The 14,811-nt window shown below is 51.2% G+C and overlaps 1 protein-coding gene across 1 annotated transcript; it reads left to right on the top strand.

Annotated features, from left to right (window-relative positions):
* Positions 1–114: 114 nt before the first annotated feature.
* On the top strand, positions 115–12,731 carry MCM2 (minichromosome maintenance complex component 2). Its single transcript, XM_037385832.1, has 16 exons — positions 115–213; positions 718–905; positions 1,493–1,668; positions 2,325–2,588; positions 3,597–3,816; positions 4,136–4,343; positions 5,063–5,197; positions 5,396–5,587; positions 6,712–6,805; positions 7,315–7,565; positions 7,820–7,946; positions 8,162–8,274; positions 8,398–8,631; positions 9,414–9,596; positions 10,576–10,731; positions 11,659–12,731. The coding sequence occupies exons 1-16, from the start codon at positions 130–132 to the stop codon at positions 11,767–11,769; spliced, it is 2,736 nt and encodes a 911-aa protein (XP_037241729.1). The 5' UTR covers positions 115–129; the 3' UTR covers positions 11,770–12,731.
* The last annotated feature ends 2,080 nt before the right edge of the window (positions 12,732–14,811 follow it).

The following is a 14,811-nucleotide window of genomic DNA, read 5'->3' as shown; positions in this document are numbered from 1 at the left end:
GGGACCCCCTCCATCCCAGAGGGAAATACCCAAATGTTTGCGGCCCCGGCCCGCTCCAGGTTCCCGCCCGCCGCCTCATCCATATTCACGCGGCGGGGCGGGGCCCGCCCCCGGGGCTGTTCATTATTCATGACGTTTCGCGCGCTTTTGCGGCCACGTGGGCCAGTTTTCGCGCGGAATCCGGCGGGGCAGGAAGAGGCGGCGGTGATGGCGGTGAGCGGCCGGGCCGGGGCGGCGGAGCGGTGCCAGCCCCGTGGGTGCCGGTACCGGTTCCTCCCCGCCGTGGGAGCCTTGGCACTGCGGTCACGGTCGTGCGGCGCCCAGAGGGGTGTCGGGGGAGCGGGGGGGGGGGGGGATGTGAATGGGGGAGCGCGCGCCGAGGACCCCCAAAAGCCGAGGGGAGTTTCCCCCGTGCCCTGCACCGGAGGAGAGATCCGGAACCGGGCCTGGGCAGGGGGGCCGGAGCCCTTCGCTCCGCTTGCTCTGGGCTTGGAGGATGGATCTCCGCACACTCTCCCATGCGTTCCCGTTGCCATTTGCAATAAGGGCTCATTATTTTAGTCTTATCCCCAAAGACTCATCGCTGATCCATGCCCCCCCTCTGCCCGCCGCCCCCCTTGCAGAGCTTCCTGGAAGATCTGATTCCCTTCTGCCCCGGGCCGGGGAGGGGGGTGCCCCGGGCCCCCCGGCCTCACCCGTTCCCCCTCGTCCTTGCAGGACTCCTCCGAGTCGCAGGCGGCAGCCACCAGCCCGGTGCGCAGCTCACGCCGGGGCGATGCCTTCACGTCCAGCCCCGGTGGGGACCTGCCCCCCTTCGAGGATGAATCCGAAGGACTCCTGGGGACCGAGGGGCTCCCCGAAGAGGAGGAAGAAGGGGAAGAGCTCATCGGGGAAGGGATGGAAAGGTAAGAAAACAGGTGGGAGCCAGCTTTTTGGGGGGGTTGTGTCTATGGATGAAGTTTTGCTAACGGGATGTAGTGCAGCCAGCTACATGGGGGGCTCTCCACCGCGGTGGTGTCCCTCTGCTGTGGTGGTGGCTGAGGTGAGAGGGCTGAAGAGCTACTGGATAGTGGAGAAAAGTGAGGGCGTGGTGTCATTTGAGTCCTGGAAGAGCTGAGCAAATTGCAAGCAGGGAGCAAAGTGCCATCACAATTCAGCGTAGGTAAACCAAGATCTCCCTGGATGAATGATATGCATCAAGCCTAGATCCTTACTCCTGCAGGCATAAATTTTGAAATTTTTTCACTCAGCCAGGCCTGCCGGCAAGCTGGTGAACTTTAGAATACAAAGGCTTGAATGTTGGCATTCATAACTATGGTGCTGGAGCCCTTTGTACTGCAGGGCATCTTCTGCTGTGAAGTGCCTTCCTGCTCAACGCGTTCTGTCTTGCTGCAGAACAACTATCCTGACACCCATGCAGCAGTAGCCAGAGAAGGGCTGGAGAAGGGCTTCCTGGAGCCTGGCCTGATTCAGTCCTTTCTGTGTGTGCTAGGGACTACCGCCCCATCCCCGAGCTGGATGTCTATGAAGCAGAGGGCCTGGCCTTGGACGATGAAGATGTGGAGGAGCTGACTGCCAGCCAGCGGGAGGCTGCAGAGCGAGTAATGAGGCAGCGAGACCGTGAGCTGGAGCAGGGCATGGGCCGCATGAGGAGGGGGCTGCTTTACGGTAGGTGGAGATGAGCTGTACCCCGTGGGCCGCTGATCCCTGCGGGGTTGGGTGTAACCTGGCCCTTGTGGGGAACCTAGACTCTCACCCTCATATTACCATGGAGGCCACTCTAGAGCTCCAGCCTGTTTGGATTCTTAGTGAAATTACTGGCTGTGGGCTTGCCTGGACTTCCCAGTGTTTTGGGGAGTCCCTTTGTTTTGGGCTTCCTAGGAGCTCACTTGTTCTGTTCTTCTGGTTGCGTGTTCGCTGTTGATACAGTCAGGATCCTGGGCCTGTATCAAGGCTTTGGAATTCTACCGAGTGTATGCTGTCGAGTGTGTTGCTGTCCCTGTAGAGACTTTTGTGGGCTGGGTGGGAGAGCTTGTGATGCACTTGGAAGCCCCTTCCTTGGCCTTCCTCCCTCAGTGCATTAATGGGCACAACTGTGTACTGTTGCACACAAATCTTATTCACCCCCATGAAGTCTTTAGTGATTTTGTGGAAGATTTATGAGCCAGGCTAGAACTGAATTTAGGTTGGGCCTGGGGTGGCTCTTGGTTTGTATCCCAGGCTCTGACCTTGCTTCCACAGCCTGTGCAGTCCAACTGTGACTAATCCAGAGGGTAGGAATGGGAATCCCAGCTCTTTTAACAATTTTTCCTCCCAACTCTTAGATAGTGATGATGAAGATGAAGACCGTCCTTCACGGAAGAGGCGGCTGGCAGAACGGGCTGCCGATGGCATGGAGGAGGAAGATGAAGATATGATTGAGAGCATTGAGAATCTGGAAGACATGAAAGGGCATTCAGTGAGGGAGTGGGTTTCCATGGCAGCTCCCCGCCTTGAGATCTACCACCGCTTCAAGAACTTCCTGAAGACCCATGTGGATGACCATGGGCACAATGTCTTCAAGGAGAGGATCAGCGACATGTGCAAAGGTAGGGCTGGGTGATTAGAGGCTCTCTCCTCTTTATGTGGGTCACAGTACTCTGCAGTGATCCAGTCCATAGGTGGATTTTTTTCTGCCAGCCCTGTTTGTCCCAGACATTGAGTCAGCGCTTTAAGAAACTCTGATGCTGATGGAGATAAATGAATAATGGAGACATCTACTGTCTTCTTTGATTCTGGCTGACTAATTAGAAGGCCCCTGGCGTCTACTACTCATTAATATTCATATCGTAGAAATGCTAGCAAAAGAATATGTGGGGCAGCAGACAGTGGTCTGCAAGTTTGCAGCCTGAAAGAGACAACAATTGCTTGCTGTCTGTGCCAGTTACTTTCTCACACTGGAGACTTGGTTATCCAGCAAGGGGACACAAATAGGCCTTGTGACTTTGAAAACCATGTCAGTGTTGCAGCTTCATATTCTGAAGCCAGAAGAAGCAGTCATTAAGGCTGTCATTGATAAATTTTAAAAGCAGAAATTGTCACATCTAGGAACAGCTCACGTAACTGCAGTTGTTTGTATTTCTTTATATTGAGGCAGAAGTTCCAGAAGCTTGAGTAGGGGATCAGGGTCAGTGTTATACAGCTAGAAAATAAAAGGCATTTGTCTTGTCCCTTTCCAAGAACGTAAGATGCAGGAGGGTTTTTTTGCCAGCCATTCAGCACAGTTGTCTCTCCCATTAACTTCTGTTTCCTGGAGGTCTGTGGGAGAGTTGCATGCTGGGCTGACACTTTTGAGTCTTAGGAGCACTGAGCCTGGGAAGTATCAGTGCTGAACTGGAGAGGAATAATTACAAGCTTGGTACTGATGAAGAATTTGTCAGAGAAGTAAATTGAAAAGTTTTCCACCCGTTTTCAAATTGGTGGCCTCTAAATATTTTTCAGGGAAGACAGATGTCTGTAAACTGCAGCCTGCAGGTTACAGGCTTGTCTGTTCTGGCTATCTTTTGCCTGAGAAGTGAGCAGGTTGAAAATACAATTCACTCCATCTTTTTCTTAAGAGAACAGAGAGAGTCTGGTGGTGAACTATGAAGACCTGGCAGCCCAGGAACATGTCCTTGCCTACTTTCTGCCTGAGGCCCCAGCAGAAATGCTGAAGATCTTTGATGAAGCAGCCAAGGAAGTGGTGTTGGCCATGTACCCCAAATACGATCGTATTGCTCAGGAGATCCATGTCCGTATCTCACACCTCCCTCTGGTGGAAGAGTTGCGGTCACTCAGGTAAGCAGCAGAATTACTAGCAGTGGCTGTGGAGCCTGCAACAGGCTTTGGGGTGCTCAGGAGGAATCATCTGCTAGTTAAATAGTTAAACCTTTGGATAAATGCCAACAGGATGACTGATCTTATTACAGGAAAAAAGTCTTACTAAGGATGAACTTTCAGTGTCCCTGAGGTAAAACACAAACCTGGGTAGAAAACTCTACTGATAACTGTTTCTTACTAGGCCTTTGGTAGTTGTGCCTTGTAGAAAGGGTATTTCTATAGGGTGTTCTGCCTTCTGTGCCCTGCAGGCATCCAGCATCAGTCTGTCTTTCCTCAGGCAACTGCACTTGAATCAGTTGATCCGGACCAGTGGAGTGGTGACAAGTTGCACAGGGGTCCTGCCTCAGCTCAGCATGGTCAAATATAACTGCAGCAAGTGCAGCTTCATCCTGGGACCCTTTTTCCAGTCCCAGAACCAGGAGGTGAAACCTGGTTCCTGTCCAGAGTGTCAGTCTCTTGGGCCCTTTGAAATCAACATGGAAGAGGTAAGAGATGTGCTTGCCTGGGTGGTGCTGTCTGCTCGTCCTGCCCAGGCTGCTGCACTGCCGGTTCCTCCCAGCCCTGCCTTGGCTCCCACCCGGAACAGGCTTGATGCTGGGAGGGTGGTCTCTAGCTGTATCTGGGGGTCTGTGAAGATAGATCTTGTCTGTTTGAGCTCTTGACCTGAATCTGCCCAATTTAGCAGCCAAAAGTCATTTACTGCCTCACTGTTAAGTGTTTGGGTTGAATCTTTCGCCACAGTCATCCCTGTGGTACACAGTTACCTATTCATGTTGTAGAAATGCAGACACAGGCTGTCCAGCTCTCCTTCCCAAGTTGGATCAGTATTTCCGATCTGCCAGCTAAGGAGATTAGAGGACCGTAGCAAAATCATTGATGTGGATCTTCTGACTTTCATTCTTTGCTTTGCTATCTTTTAAATGGAGCATCCTCCTCCTAGGAAATGGTCCAGTATTTGGGTGGACAAACACTGTGGAGGCTGAAGCACGGTGGTGAGATGTGGCAGAGTACTTTCCTGTCCCCTTTGTTGTCTGTCGCACCCTGGAGTTGCTCCTCACAACCTCCATCCTCCTCTGCCCATAGTTTTCTGACCAAAGTATAGTAAATCTTTGAATGGACCTTCTCTGGTGAGGTGCTTTTCAAAAACATTGGCCATGCTGATGCCTGCCAGGCTTGCTAGGTAACTTTTATTTTGTTGCTGCAGACGGTCTATCAGAACTATCAGCGCATCAAAATCCAGGAGAGCCCTGGGAAGGTAGCTGCCGGCAGGCTGCCCCGCTCCAAGGATGCCATTCTCCTTGCCGATCTGGTTGACAGTTGCAAGCCAGGGGATGAGATTGTGAGTACATTGTTGAACTCGAGTACGGGGTGAGCAGAGAGCATTTTTGAACTCTTGACATCATGGGAACATCTGTGGGGACTTGAGGGATTGTCCTCAGATGCGTTTGGGCAGCTACTTTTGAGAATGGCCTCTTAAAATGGAGAGGGGGCTGTTTTGTACCGTGCAGACACTGACATCCAGCCTCCTGGTTCCCAGGAGCTAACAGGCATCTACCACAACAACTATGACGGCTCCTTGAACACTGCCAATGGCTTCCCAGTGTTTGCGACTGTGATCCTGGCCAACCACATTGCTAAGAAGGACAACAAGCTGGCTATTGGAGAACTGACTGATGAAGATGTGAAAGTGATTGTGGGTCTGTCCAAGGATGAGCAAATTGGGGAGAAGGTGAGTCAGCCTCAGACATCCCTTCTTTTCCTGTTGATAGCTTTTGATAGCTTGACATCGCCTGGCAGCCGGATCAGAAAGTGATGAAAAGTGTCAGTTGGCTAAGCAGTGGCTAAAGAAACTTCTAGACATCCCAGTTCCCTCTGAATGGTCTTCTGTAGCTCTCAGACAGCTGTTAATGAGAGTGAGTTACAGGAGGGAAGTAAATAAGAAACTTCAATTGTACTTTAGGGCGTCACATTTTCTGTTTCTCCCTTTCCTCCTCTGAGCCTTCCACATCACAACAGGGCTGGAGAACGAATGAGAGGCACTCAGACACTACTTACATTTAATCATTGTTTTGTCTTTCCGTACCTTGAAAGCAAAGTGGGGGAAGTGTTCTGAGGGGCCAATGCTTGGGCCTTCAGTCCCCTTAAGGGGATGTTATTACTTAGCTTAAGCCCTGGGAGAGATCTTAGCTTTGCTTGTCTGCATGCTAGGACCTGAATCCAGTACTTGAAAGAAGAAAGCTCCTCGATGGGTCCGTGTTCAACGTCACTTGCGTCAAGTTTAAGCTCTGAAATAGGGGGACTTCGCTCTCTTTTTTTCACTTTGTTCATGCTGGTTTTATATTGACTGCTGTTCCCCATGGGTGAATCAGCTTCAGTTGAGCCAGGACTATTGTAACATCAATAGTCTCCAGCATCAGGCTATTATCAGAATGCCCTCGAGAAAATAAGCCAGTTGGTCGTAATATTTGACCATGATGACAATTCGTGTGCGGTGTAGCCCATTCAGCTACTATCACACGCAGTGAGTAAGTCTCAAATCAAGGTCCCCAGCTTTGCAATGGCTGATAACAGCCACTGCAGTGTGCTTTGTGTACAACAGGAGTGTGGAGGCAGTGGCAGTTAGCTTCCAGCACCAGACTACACAATCTGCCATAATAGCACCATTTTTTAAGCACCTTTAGGGGACTCTGGGTGGGTAGTTACCTTTGAAAAAGCCCCATCACCTTGGATAATAAAAGACTCTGGAGACAGCAGTATCATAAGGGTCACTGTAGAACCTTGATGATGGTCATGCCAAATTCTGTCCAGAATAGGAAATTATATTCCCTGTTCAACTCTTGGGTTTCCTTTCAGATTTTTGCCAGCATTGCCCCATCTATTTACGGACATGAAGATATCAAGAGGGGCTTGGCTTTAGCTCTCTTTGGTGGAGAGCCCAAAAACCCAGGTGAGTGTCACTTGGTGTTACTTCACTCTGCTGAAGGCAAATGAAACTGGGTTTGTGCCGCTGCAATGAAAGCGGTTAGAGCTGTCTGTGTGTCTTGGTGATAGATGAGGTAGTAGGCTGGGGATATCTGTGATGGAAGTGGCTGCTTCTGTCATGCTGAAAATTCTGGTGTGACAGTAGAAGCGCTAAGCCTGAAATCAGCCGCTGCTGCAAACCTGGGCAAGGTTTTATCCCTCCTCCTCTAGGAGGTCATGTTTGATGCCCCTTCAGCAGCTGGACCTTTTGGCATCCTGATTTGTTGTCATCCCCTTAGAAGGGTGTGTTCGGCAAGGTTAGAAACGCTGTTTTACACATGTGACCCCCTCCAAAGCTGACTTTCCCTCGACTTCCCTGTAAAGTTTTTTCCCTGCCTGCTGTTTGCCTTCCCTTCAGCTTTGTGGTGTTCAGGTCAGGGTAGCTATCAAGCCATGCACTCAGGTGTCGATGTGTCTCTCCCGTCACTGTTGTAGGTGGCAAGCACAAAGTCCGTGGTGACATCAACATGCTTCTGTGTGGAGACCCTGGTACTGCAAAATCACAGTTTCTTAAATACATAGAGAAGACATCTAGCAGAGCGATATTCACCACTGGCCAGGGTGCTTCTGCTGTGGGCCTCACAGCTTATGTCCAGAGGCACCCGGTCAGCAAGGAATGGACTTTGGAGGCAGGAGCCCTCGTGTTGGCTGACAAAGGCGTCTGCCTTATTGATGAGTTTGACAAGGTGAGGCCCAGTGTCATCCCTGTGGGAAGGATTGGCTGTGGAGGGACCAGCTGTAACCTCTGCTATGAGGAGATGCTGTAACTCATGGTACCATCTCCCAGCTGACCCAGGTTCCTGCAGTTTGCTTAGCTCCTTGCTGGCCCATAGTGCAGTGTGCTGCCTTTTCAGAGCATCAGGAGCTGATTCCCCTTGGTGTGTTGGGCAATGGGGTGAAGGCACAGATTCTGTTTTAAGTCATTCTTGCTTTCTCATAGATGAATGATCAGGATAGGACCAGTATCCATGAAGCCATGGAACAGCAAAGCATTTCCATCTCCAAAGCAGGCATTGTCACATCCTTGCAAGCCCGCTGCACTGTTATTGCTGCTGCCAATCCCATAGGTAAGTGCTGAGAGATCATAGGACCGTCTTGGGCTTTCAGCATCAGTCCACAGTCATGAGAACTGTTGTACAGCTGCCCCTCGCTCTACCTGGTTCCTTCTATCTGGAGCAGAGATGAAGTGAGCGGGAAAGTCTCCAGTAAGCTTCTGGAGGTCTGTGCTTCAGAGCTTCAGCCTTGGAGCCCGTGTTTGACTTCAGTTGTCTCTGTGATCCAGGTGGGCGATATGACCCATCGTTAACTTTCTCCGAGAATGTAGACCTGACAGAGCCTATCATCTCTCGATTTGATATCCTGTGCGTGGTGAGAGATACGGTGGACACTGTGCAGGTATGAATCTGAGCTTGTGCTGGGCTTGTGGTACTGCTGTTGGGATGCTCAGCTGCAGTTACCCACTGAGTTTTGCTGTCTGGTGAGTGTCTTCAGTGTCTGTTTGTCCACTGCTGTCTCCAGGATGAAATGCTTGCCCGGTTTGTTGTTGGCAGCCACATCAAGCACCACCCAGGTAGCAAGGAGGTAGTGAATGGGGACATCATTCTTCCCAACACATATGGGGTTGAACCCATTCCCCAGGAGATCCTGAGGAAATATATCATCTATGCCAAAGAGAAGGTCCACCCCAAACTCAACCAAATGGACCAGGACAAGGTGGCCCGGATGTACAGTGACCTCAGGAAAGAGTCTATGGTGAGAATATTGAGGAAGGGGGGGAAGAAGTATGTAGACTGCAAATCAGCCTTAGACTGCTCCAGCGTATGTTGACACATTCTTGCCATGCCTGTCACAAAAGTCTGTGCCACTGTTTTGTGAGAGACAGGCAGATCCTGCAGTGTCTGCTGAACAGATGATTCTTCATCTAAATGCAGTCTCTTGCCTGTTGGTGATCTGTGGACTGATAGAGTGGACACATATACTAGTGCCTGCCATGGCAAAGTCCTCTTACTGTCACCCAGTCTGGCAGGCACACAGGAGACGTTTGCATTCACTCAGACCCATATGCTCCTCATACATTACAGGGAGCTGTTCTGTGTAGAAATGCCCTCCTCTTTTGTCTGTGGGATCTTTCAGGCTTGTTTCATGCTCTCCGTGTGGAAGAGGAATTTGTTGAGGTCAGAGGGAGATGTTTGGAGCTTGGGAGACTGTCTTTTCTTTTGTAATTGGCTTTTTGTTTCTTTAACTCTTCCTAAAAGTTGCTGGAGGAAATGAGATTGCTGTTCCTGGAAAGGCACTAAACAATGGCAAAGAGGGACGCCACATAGCATCCCCTTGCACGCTGCTGAAATAAAATGTTGGACAGGGGAGCCTGTACCACGCTGCAGAACATGCCAGCAGGTGGCAGAGCCTCCTTAGCCTTAGCCAGGAGCAGCTCCCTGCAGAGTAAAGTATGTCCTAGGCCAGAAGCCAACTATCTTGCCCCTTGTCTTTTACTCTTCGGTAAGGAGTTGCCTTCTCCCCCTCTCCCCGCTTAGGCGACCGGCAGCATCCCCATCACAGTGCGTCACATTGAGTCCATGATCCGGATGGCCGAGGCTCACGCCCGCATGCACCTGCGGGACTATGTGGTGGAGGATGATGTCAACATGGCCATCCGGGTGATGCTGGAGAGCTTCATTGACACGCAGAAGTTCAGCGTCACGCGGAGTATGCGCAAGGTAGGCACTGGCTGAGCTGAGGGCTGTAGCTGCACCCCAGACCCCGTGGCTTTGACTGCAGCCTTCTTGCGCTGCCCTGGCTGTGGGAAGAGATTCTTCCATACTCTGCAGGGGTCTGTCCTGCAGAATCAGGCACTGAGCCCCTGTAAATGGAGTACTGCAAGTCTGAAGGCACTGCTGCGTGACTGCTCTTCACTAGTCTGTGGTGGGGCAATGTATTTGTTGGGGCTGAGAAGGAAATGTACCCCGAGCTTCTGTATTAAAAGCGCTGCCATGTCTCTCTTCTTTTTTCGACACTTTCCCTGCTATTTTGGCACATGACTCCCGCTGCTGCTGCTGCCAGGTGATCCAGCTGAGCAGGCAGTTAGTTTCTTCACGTATTTTCTAGGGCTCCTCAGGGGACAGTTAACTACAGAGCGCACTCTGTGGTTTCGTGCACAGCCTGCCCTTTTCTCTGAGTGGCAGGGGCTGGCTCCGAACAGCTCTTGGCTGGCCACAGCCTGGCATTTATCCACTCTGAGTGTCTGCCCTCAATCTGGACAGCTCGTGGCCTCTCTCTTTGGCTGCAAACAGCCGGCCAAGTGTGATGTCTGCTGGGGAGGCACAGGGCAGACTGGGTTAAGGGAAGCTGCTCTACGCCTTCCCCAGGGCCAGCGCTCCCACAGCTGCTTCACCTGGGAGCAGCACACCTCCACAGCTGTGTGCTGCTCGCCCCCAAGAGGCTCCAGGGCCCCTCCAGAGACTTTAGATGTGTATAAGAGCAGCCAGCAGAGGAGTGTAGTGGCTGTCATTGCATGTGCAGGTGGCATCTTGGCAAGACTGAAGTCCCTTAAGAGACACTAAGGGCACAGGTGACAGTAGTGTCATTTGGTTCCCCTTGTGGTCTGTGGAAGGAGGGGGGAGGTTGGTGCTGGGCTCAGGAGACTGCAGTGCATTGCTCAGTTCCTGACCCTCTTGGCTCATCTCATCTTTCTCCCAGACGTTCTCCCGCTACCTTTCATTCAAGCGAGACAACAACGAGCTGCTTCTGTTCATCCTGAAGCAACTGGTTGCAGAGCAAGTGATGTACCAGAGAAACCGCTATGGAGCCCAGCGAGACACCATAGAAGTCCCAGAAAAGGATCTGGTGGATAAGGTATGGGCTTATCGTAACAAGCCTTCCCTGGAGCTGTTCCTGCTCTCTGCAGCCTCAGAATCAGAGGTGTTCTCTGATTAACACCAGTCTTTTTCTGGTATCATAATTCAGGAGGGGATGTTACAGGTCTGTTTCACCCAGAATCAAGACTGCATCATCTGTCTCCTGCTCCTCACTTGTCTGGAAGCTCTGTATTCTTTCCCCTCCATTCTCATGCACCCCCATAAAGCTTTGGGTTTGGAGTGGTAAATCCTGCAGTACTGCTGGTGCTTTGCAGGTGAATGAGAACACAAGTTCCCTGGCACCTGCGTTTGGAGAAGCAAAGAGCAGAAAAGTATCTGTTTGTATGAACTTTCCCAGTCCCTCCTGAGGCTCATCCTCCTCCTTAATGTATCTTCATTTTGGTCCAGGGGATGCGCTCTTGACTGGAACTTAATGTGCAAAGTATTGACCTTGCTTGGCGCTAAAGCAGTATTTGATTCCTTGGTTGCTGCTTTTATGCTCTTTGCATCAAATGTGCAGAGTAACTATTTCCAGAGCCACATCTTGGTGCTGCCAGTGTGACCACCTGCAGCCAGAGGTCTGCAAAATTGTCTCCCACCCAGTGAGGTATGAGGGACTTTTGGATAATAGTTACATTCTACTCTAGTGGAAGTAAAAGGACGAGCTGAGAGCAAGCAGGTGCTGAGCCAGCATCCTGTCTTTGCTCAGCTCAGCTCTGCCAATGCTCCTTCCTCCTGACCTGCAGTCTCCCCTGCTACTGCAGTTCTGGTTCCTGCTGAGCAAAGCAGAGATTGCTGACTGTCAAATTTTATGCAGCCTCTGCTATGGAAAACCGCATGGTTTGTTGTTTTGTTTTGGGGTGTTTGTTTTTGTTTTTTTTTTCAAATAAACAGTTACCTCTTCCCTCCCTCCTCCTCCTCCCAGGCTCGGCAGATCAACATCCACAACCTCTCAGCCTTCTATGATAGTGAAGTGTTCAAGATGAACAGGTTCAGCCGGGATGTGAAGCGGAAGCTGATTGTCCAGCAGTTCTGAGGCTGGCAGCAGTTTGCCACGTGCTCCTGTGAGATGAGACCTCTGTCGTGCAGCCCTCCCAGGAACACTACAGAGATCATGATCCAGAGGGACTAAGCTGCACATTCTCTTGCTTGCTTTGTGCCTTACGGATTAAGCGAGTGCTGAGCTGCGGAAGACCTTGTAAATAGAACAGAATTAAGTAGTTAAATGCCCAGCCAAGTCTGTTTAGCAACTTCGTTTGCAGTTTTGCCTTGTAGCTAAGCACAACAGGGAGAGAATTGCTGGCCACATAGATGGCACGTTTGCTGTTTGTTTGTTGCTAGTTGTTACGGGCTAATCTGCAGGAGGGACCAAGTGAGAGCATTCAAAAAGCATTTGTCTGCTTTATCCATGCCCCTTGGATTGCAAGTACCCTCAGGGATTCTCTTTCCCATGTCTGGTGACTGTACAGCCTTCTGGGTGATAATTGAGATGGCTTTCAACTCTCTCTGAACCAGCCAGCCTCTCAGCTCTAGGCCTTTGTGCCTGACACTTGACATTTCCCCAGGTGCCTACGTGGGTTGACCTTGTGTTTGGTTTCTGCAAGGGCGGGGGGGGGGGGGAGGGGGAAAGATGAGAACTGAAAAAAATTGTAACCTTTTCTAATATTAGTGGTTATCTGTATGGGCAGTGAAAGCTCCTTCGGTACCTACTGGGGAATGTCCAGAAGCCTTGGGGAAGGAGCTTCCCCTGCCTTACTGGGTGCTATGTCTGTGCAGCTGTCAGCAGATGTGAATTTATGGCTGGATTGAAGTGTTGGCACCTAAACTGAATGCCATTTCTCACAGCCATTTGTTGAGGGTAAAGTATCCATGGTGCTGTTTTTGGGAGTAGCAGTGGAGGAACCCTGAGCTGGAGATGCTCAGGCAGGACAGGATGGGCTCAGTGTTGACATGCAATTTTCTCACTGTGTGTGTTTTGAATACATTTGTTTTTCAATACTTTGTGTTTCCTCCTCTTTTTGGAACTCCTGCAACCACAGCGGGAAGAGTGTAAGTGAGCAACCTGGATGCTGGACCAGCTGCTCAGTGGTTTGTGGGGTTGGGTTTGGCTACAGACACATTCTGTGTTTGCTCTTCAGGTTAGTAGGAACTGCCAGTGCTGGTCTCTCAGCTATTCCACATCTTTGCTGTGGATGGATACCAGGACATGGTTATCCACAGGACAGTCTCACGAACGCTGCTTTTCCCACCAAGGGCCTGCCTGCTGTAGCTCTTTCCCTGTCTTACCTGCTTATTGGAGCACTGATGCCTCTGTGGGCCTCTTTCCTGTAAATTTTTTGTATCGCCTTGAGACTGTCCCGTCACAGTATGTATTTCCCACCTCCCTTCCTTTCCCACTCTTGGGTTGGACAGCCTTGGTCTCGTGTCTTGGCTGCCACTGGATTCCAGTCTGGGAGAAGCAGTAAACCCTCTCCAAGACACAGCTGAGGTCTGTAGCAAATGTGCTTTGCCTGGCTAGACACGGGACCGTAAGGCATCTCCAGCCCCCTCCCGCCTGTGCCTAAGAGAATTTGTAAGCTGGCTGCTGCAGTTCTGTGCTGGCCAAGCAGAGATGTCCTTGGCTGTCAACACCGTGGGGTTTGTCATGGTGATGTGCGTGCGTGTGTGTCCTCTCAGCCTGGTTGTTATTCAGGAGCTAGCAGGGCTCGAACCCTGCTGGGGGCTTAGCACATGACACTCAGCCTGAAACTGGCTCCGCATGTTGCCTTTTCTGTCTGCCAGCTCCCTCCTGTGTATTTGTTTAACTGTTTTGGCTGGTTTTTTCCCATCCCACTGGGTCTCTGACTACCAGGGCTTTCCACAGGCAGCCCACGGAGACATGCCTTCCCTGGCATGCCTTCCCTGCCTGAGCTAGCCCTTTGCTCCCTGAATGCGTGCCTGGGTCAGGCATGCGCTGGAAATGCCAGAGCTGCTGTGTGCCTGAGGTTCCTCAGGGCTGGGCACAGAGCTTTTAAGCACCTCATCTCCTGCTGCCAGAGGCCGTGGGCAGAGGCGATCCCTGGGCAGAGCAGCTGCCAGCACTAGAAAGCTGTGCCCAGCTCTGTGGGAACCCACATACCTTGCTGGGGAAAGCGCTGGCCCTGAGGTAGCAAAACCAGCAGTAACAAGGGATGAAACAAGCTTACCAAGCAACCTGAATTTGTGTTGTGTGGGCATGAACATTGGGTATGGGAGAGGAGAAAGGGGCGTTATGTCGCACTGAGGAAATACAAAATGTTTCCTTAAGTGCAACCTTGTGAAGCCTCTGCTATGCCTGGGTGACCCACTTCCATTAAATTCATGGCCAAGCCTATCAACACAAACCACGAGGCAATACACAGGAATGGAATAGGACTCCTGATTTTCCCAGCTCCTTGCCCTGCTGCTGGACAGGGCTGTTGACAGTCACCCTTCAGTTCTGCCCTACAACTTACTCGTGCCTCCTGCGCTCTGGTCCCACCCCACTTGGCACATGGTGTGAGCTGTGGCAACAGAGAGGTGCCATTGTTGGAGTCACTTGTCACTTTGCTCACTCTGCCTCCTCCTGAATCCTCACCACAAAGGCCGTTATGCCCTCCTACCTTGCTGTGTTGCCAGCATCCTGCAGAGCAATGAATTCTTGCAGCTGCACCCTTGCTAATGTTGGCATCAGCCGCTCAGCGGAGTGTTAATGCCAGTCTGAAGGCATGTTCCTCCTCTCACGGCTGCTGAGCTTTTCAGGTTCCCTGGAGCAAGATTTGGCTGTTGACAGCATCAGGTGTCTGGTCTGGACAGGGGTGAATACAGAAGCCGCTTTGAACAGGGATTGCCTTGCCAGGGGGCATGTTGCAGCTGAATGTAGCAAGGATTTTACTGCAGAGCTCTGGAGATCGGCAAGCCAAGCTGCACTCTCATGAACTGAGGAGCTGCTCCCCTGACAACTTTGAGTTTAGCTGAGCTTCAGCACTTGGCTTCTCTCTGCTGTGATTCGAAATTGCACAGCACCTCTGACAACCGGGGGCAAAAGCAAGAGTCTTGGGGAGGTGAGGTTTATCCACAA

The sequence above is a fragment of the Falco rusticolus genome, chromosome 4 (genome assembly GCF_015220075.1).
Source record: "Falco rusticolus isolate bFalRus1 chromosome 4, bFalRus1.pri, whole genome shotgun sequence".
Classification (NCBI taxonomy): domain Eukaryota; kingdom Metazoa; phylum Chordata; class Aves; order Falconiformes; family Falconidae; genus Falco; species Falco rusticolus.
This window is presented reverse-complemented; position numbering and strand designations above follow the sequence as displayed.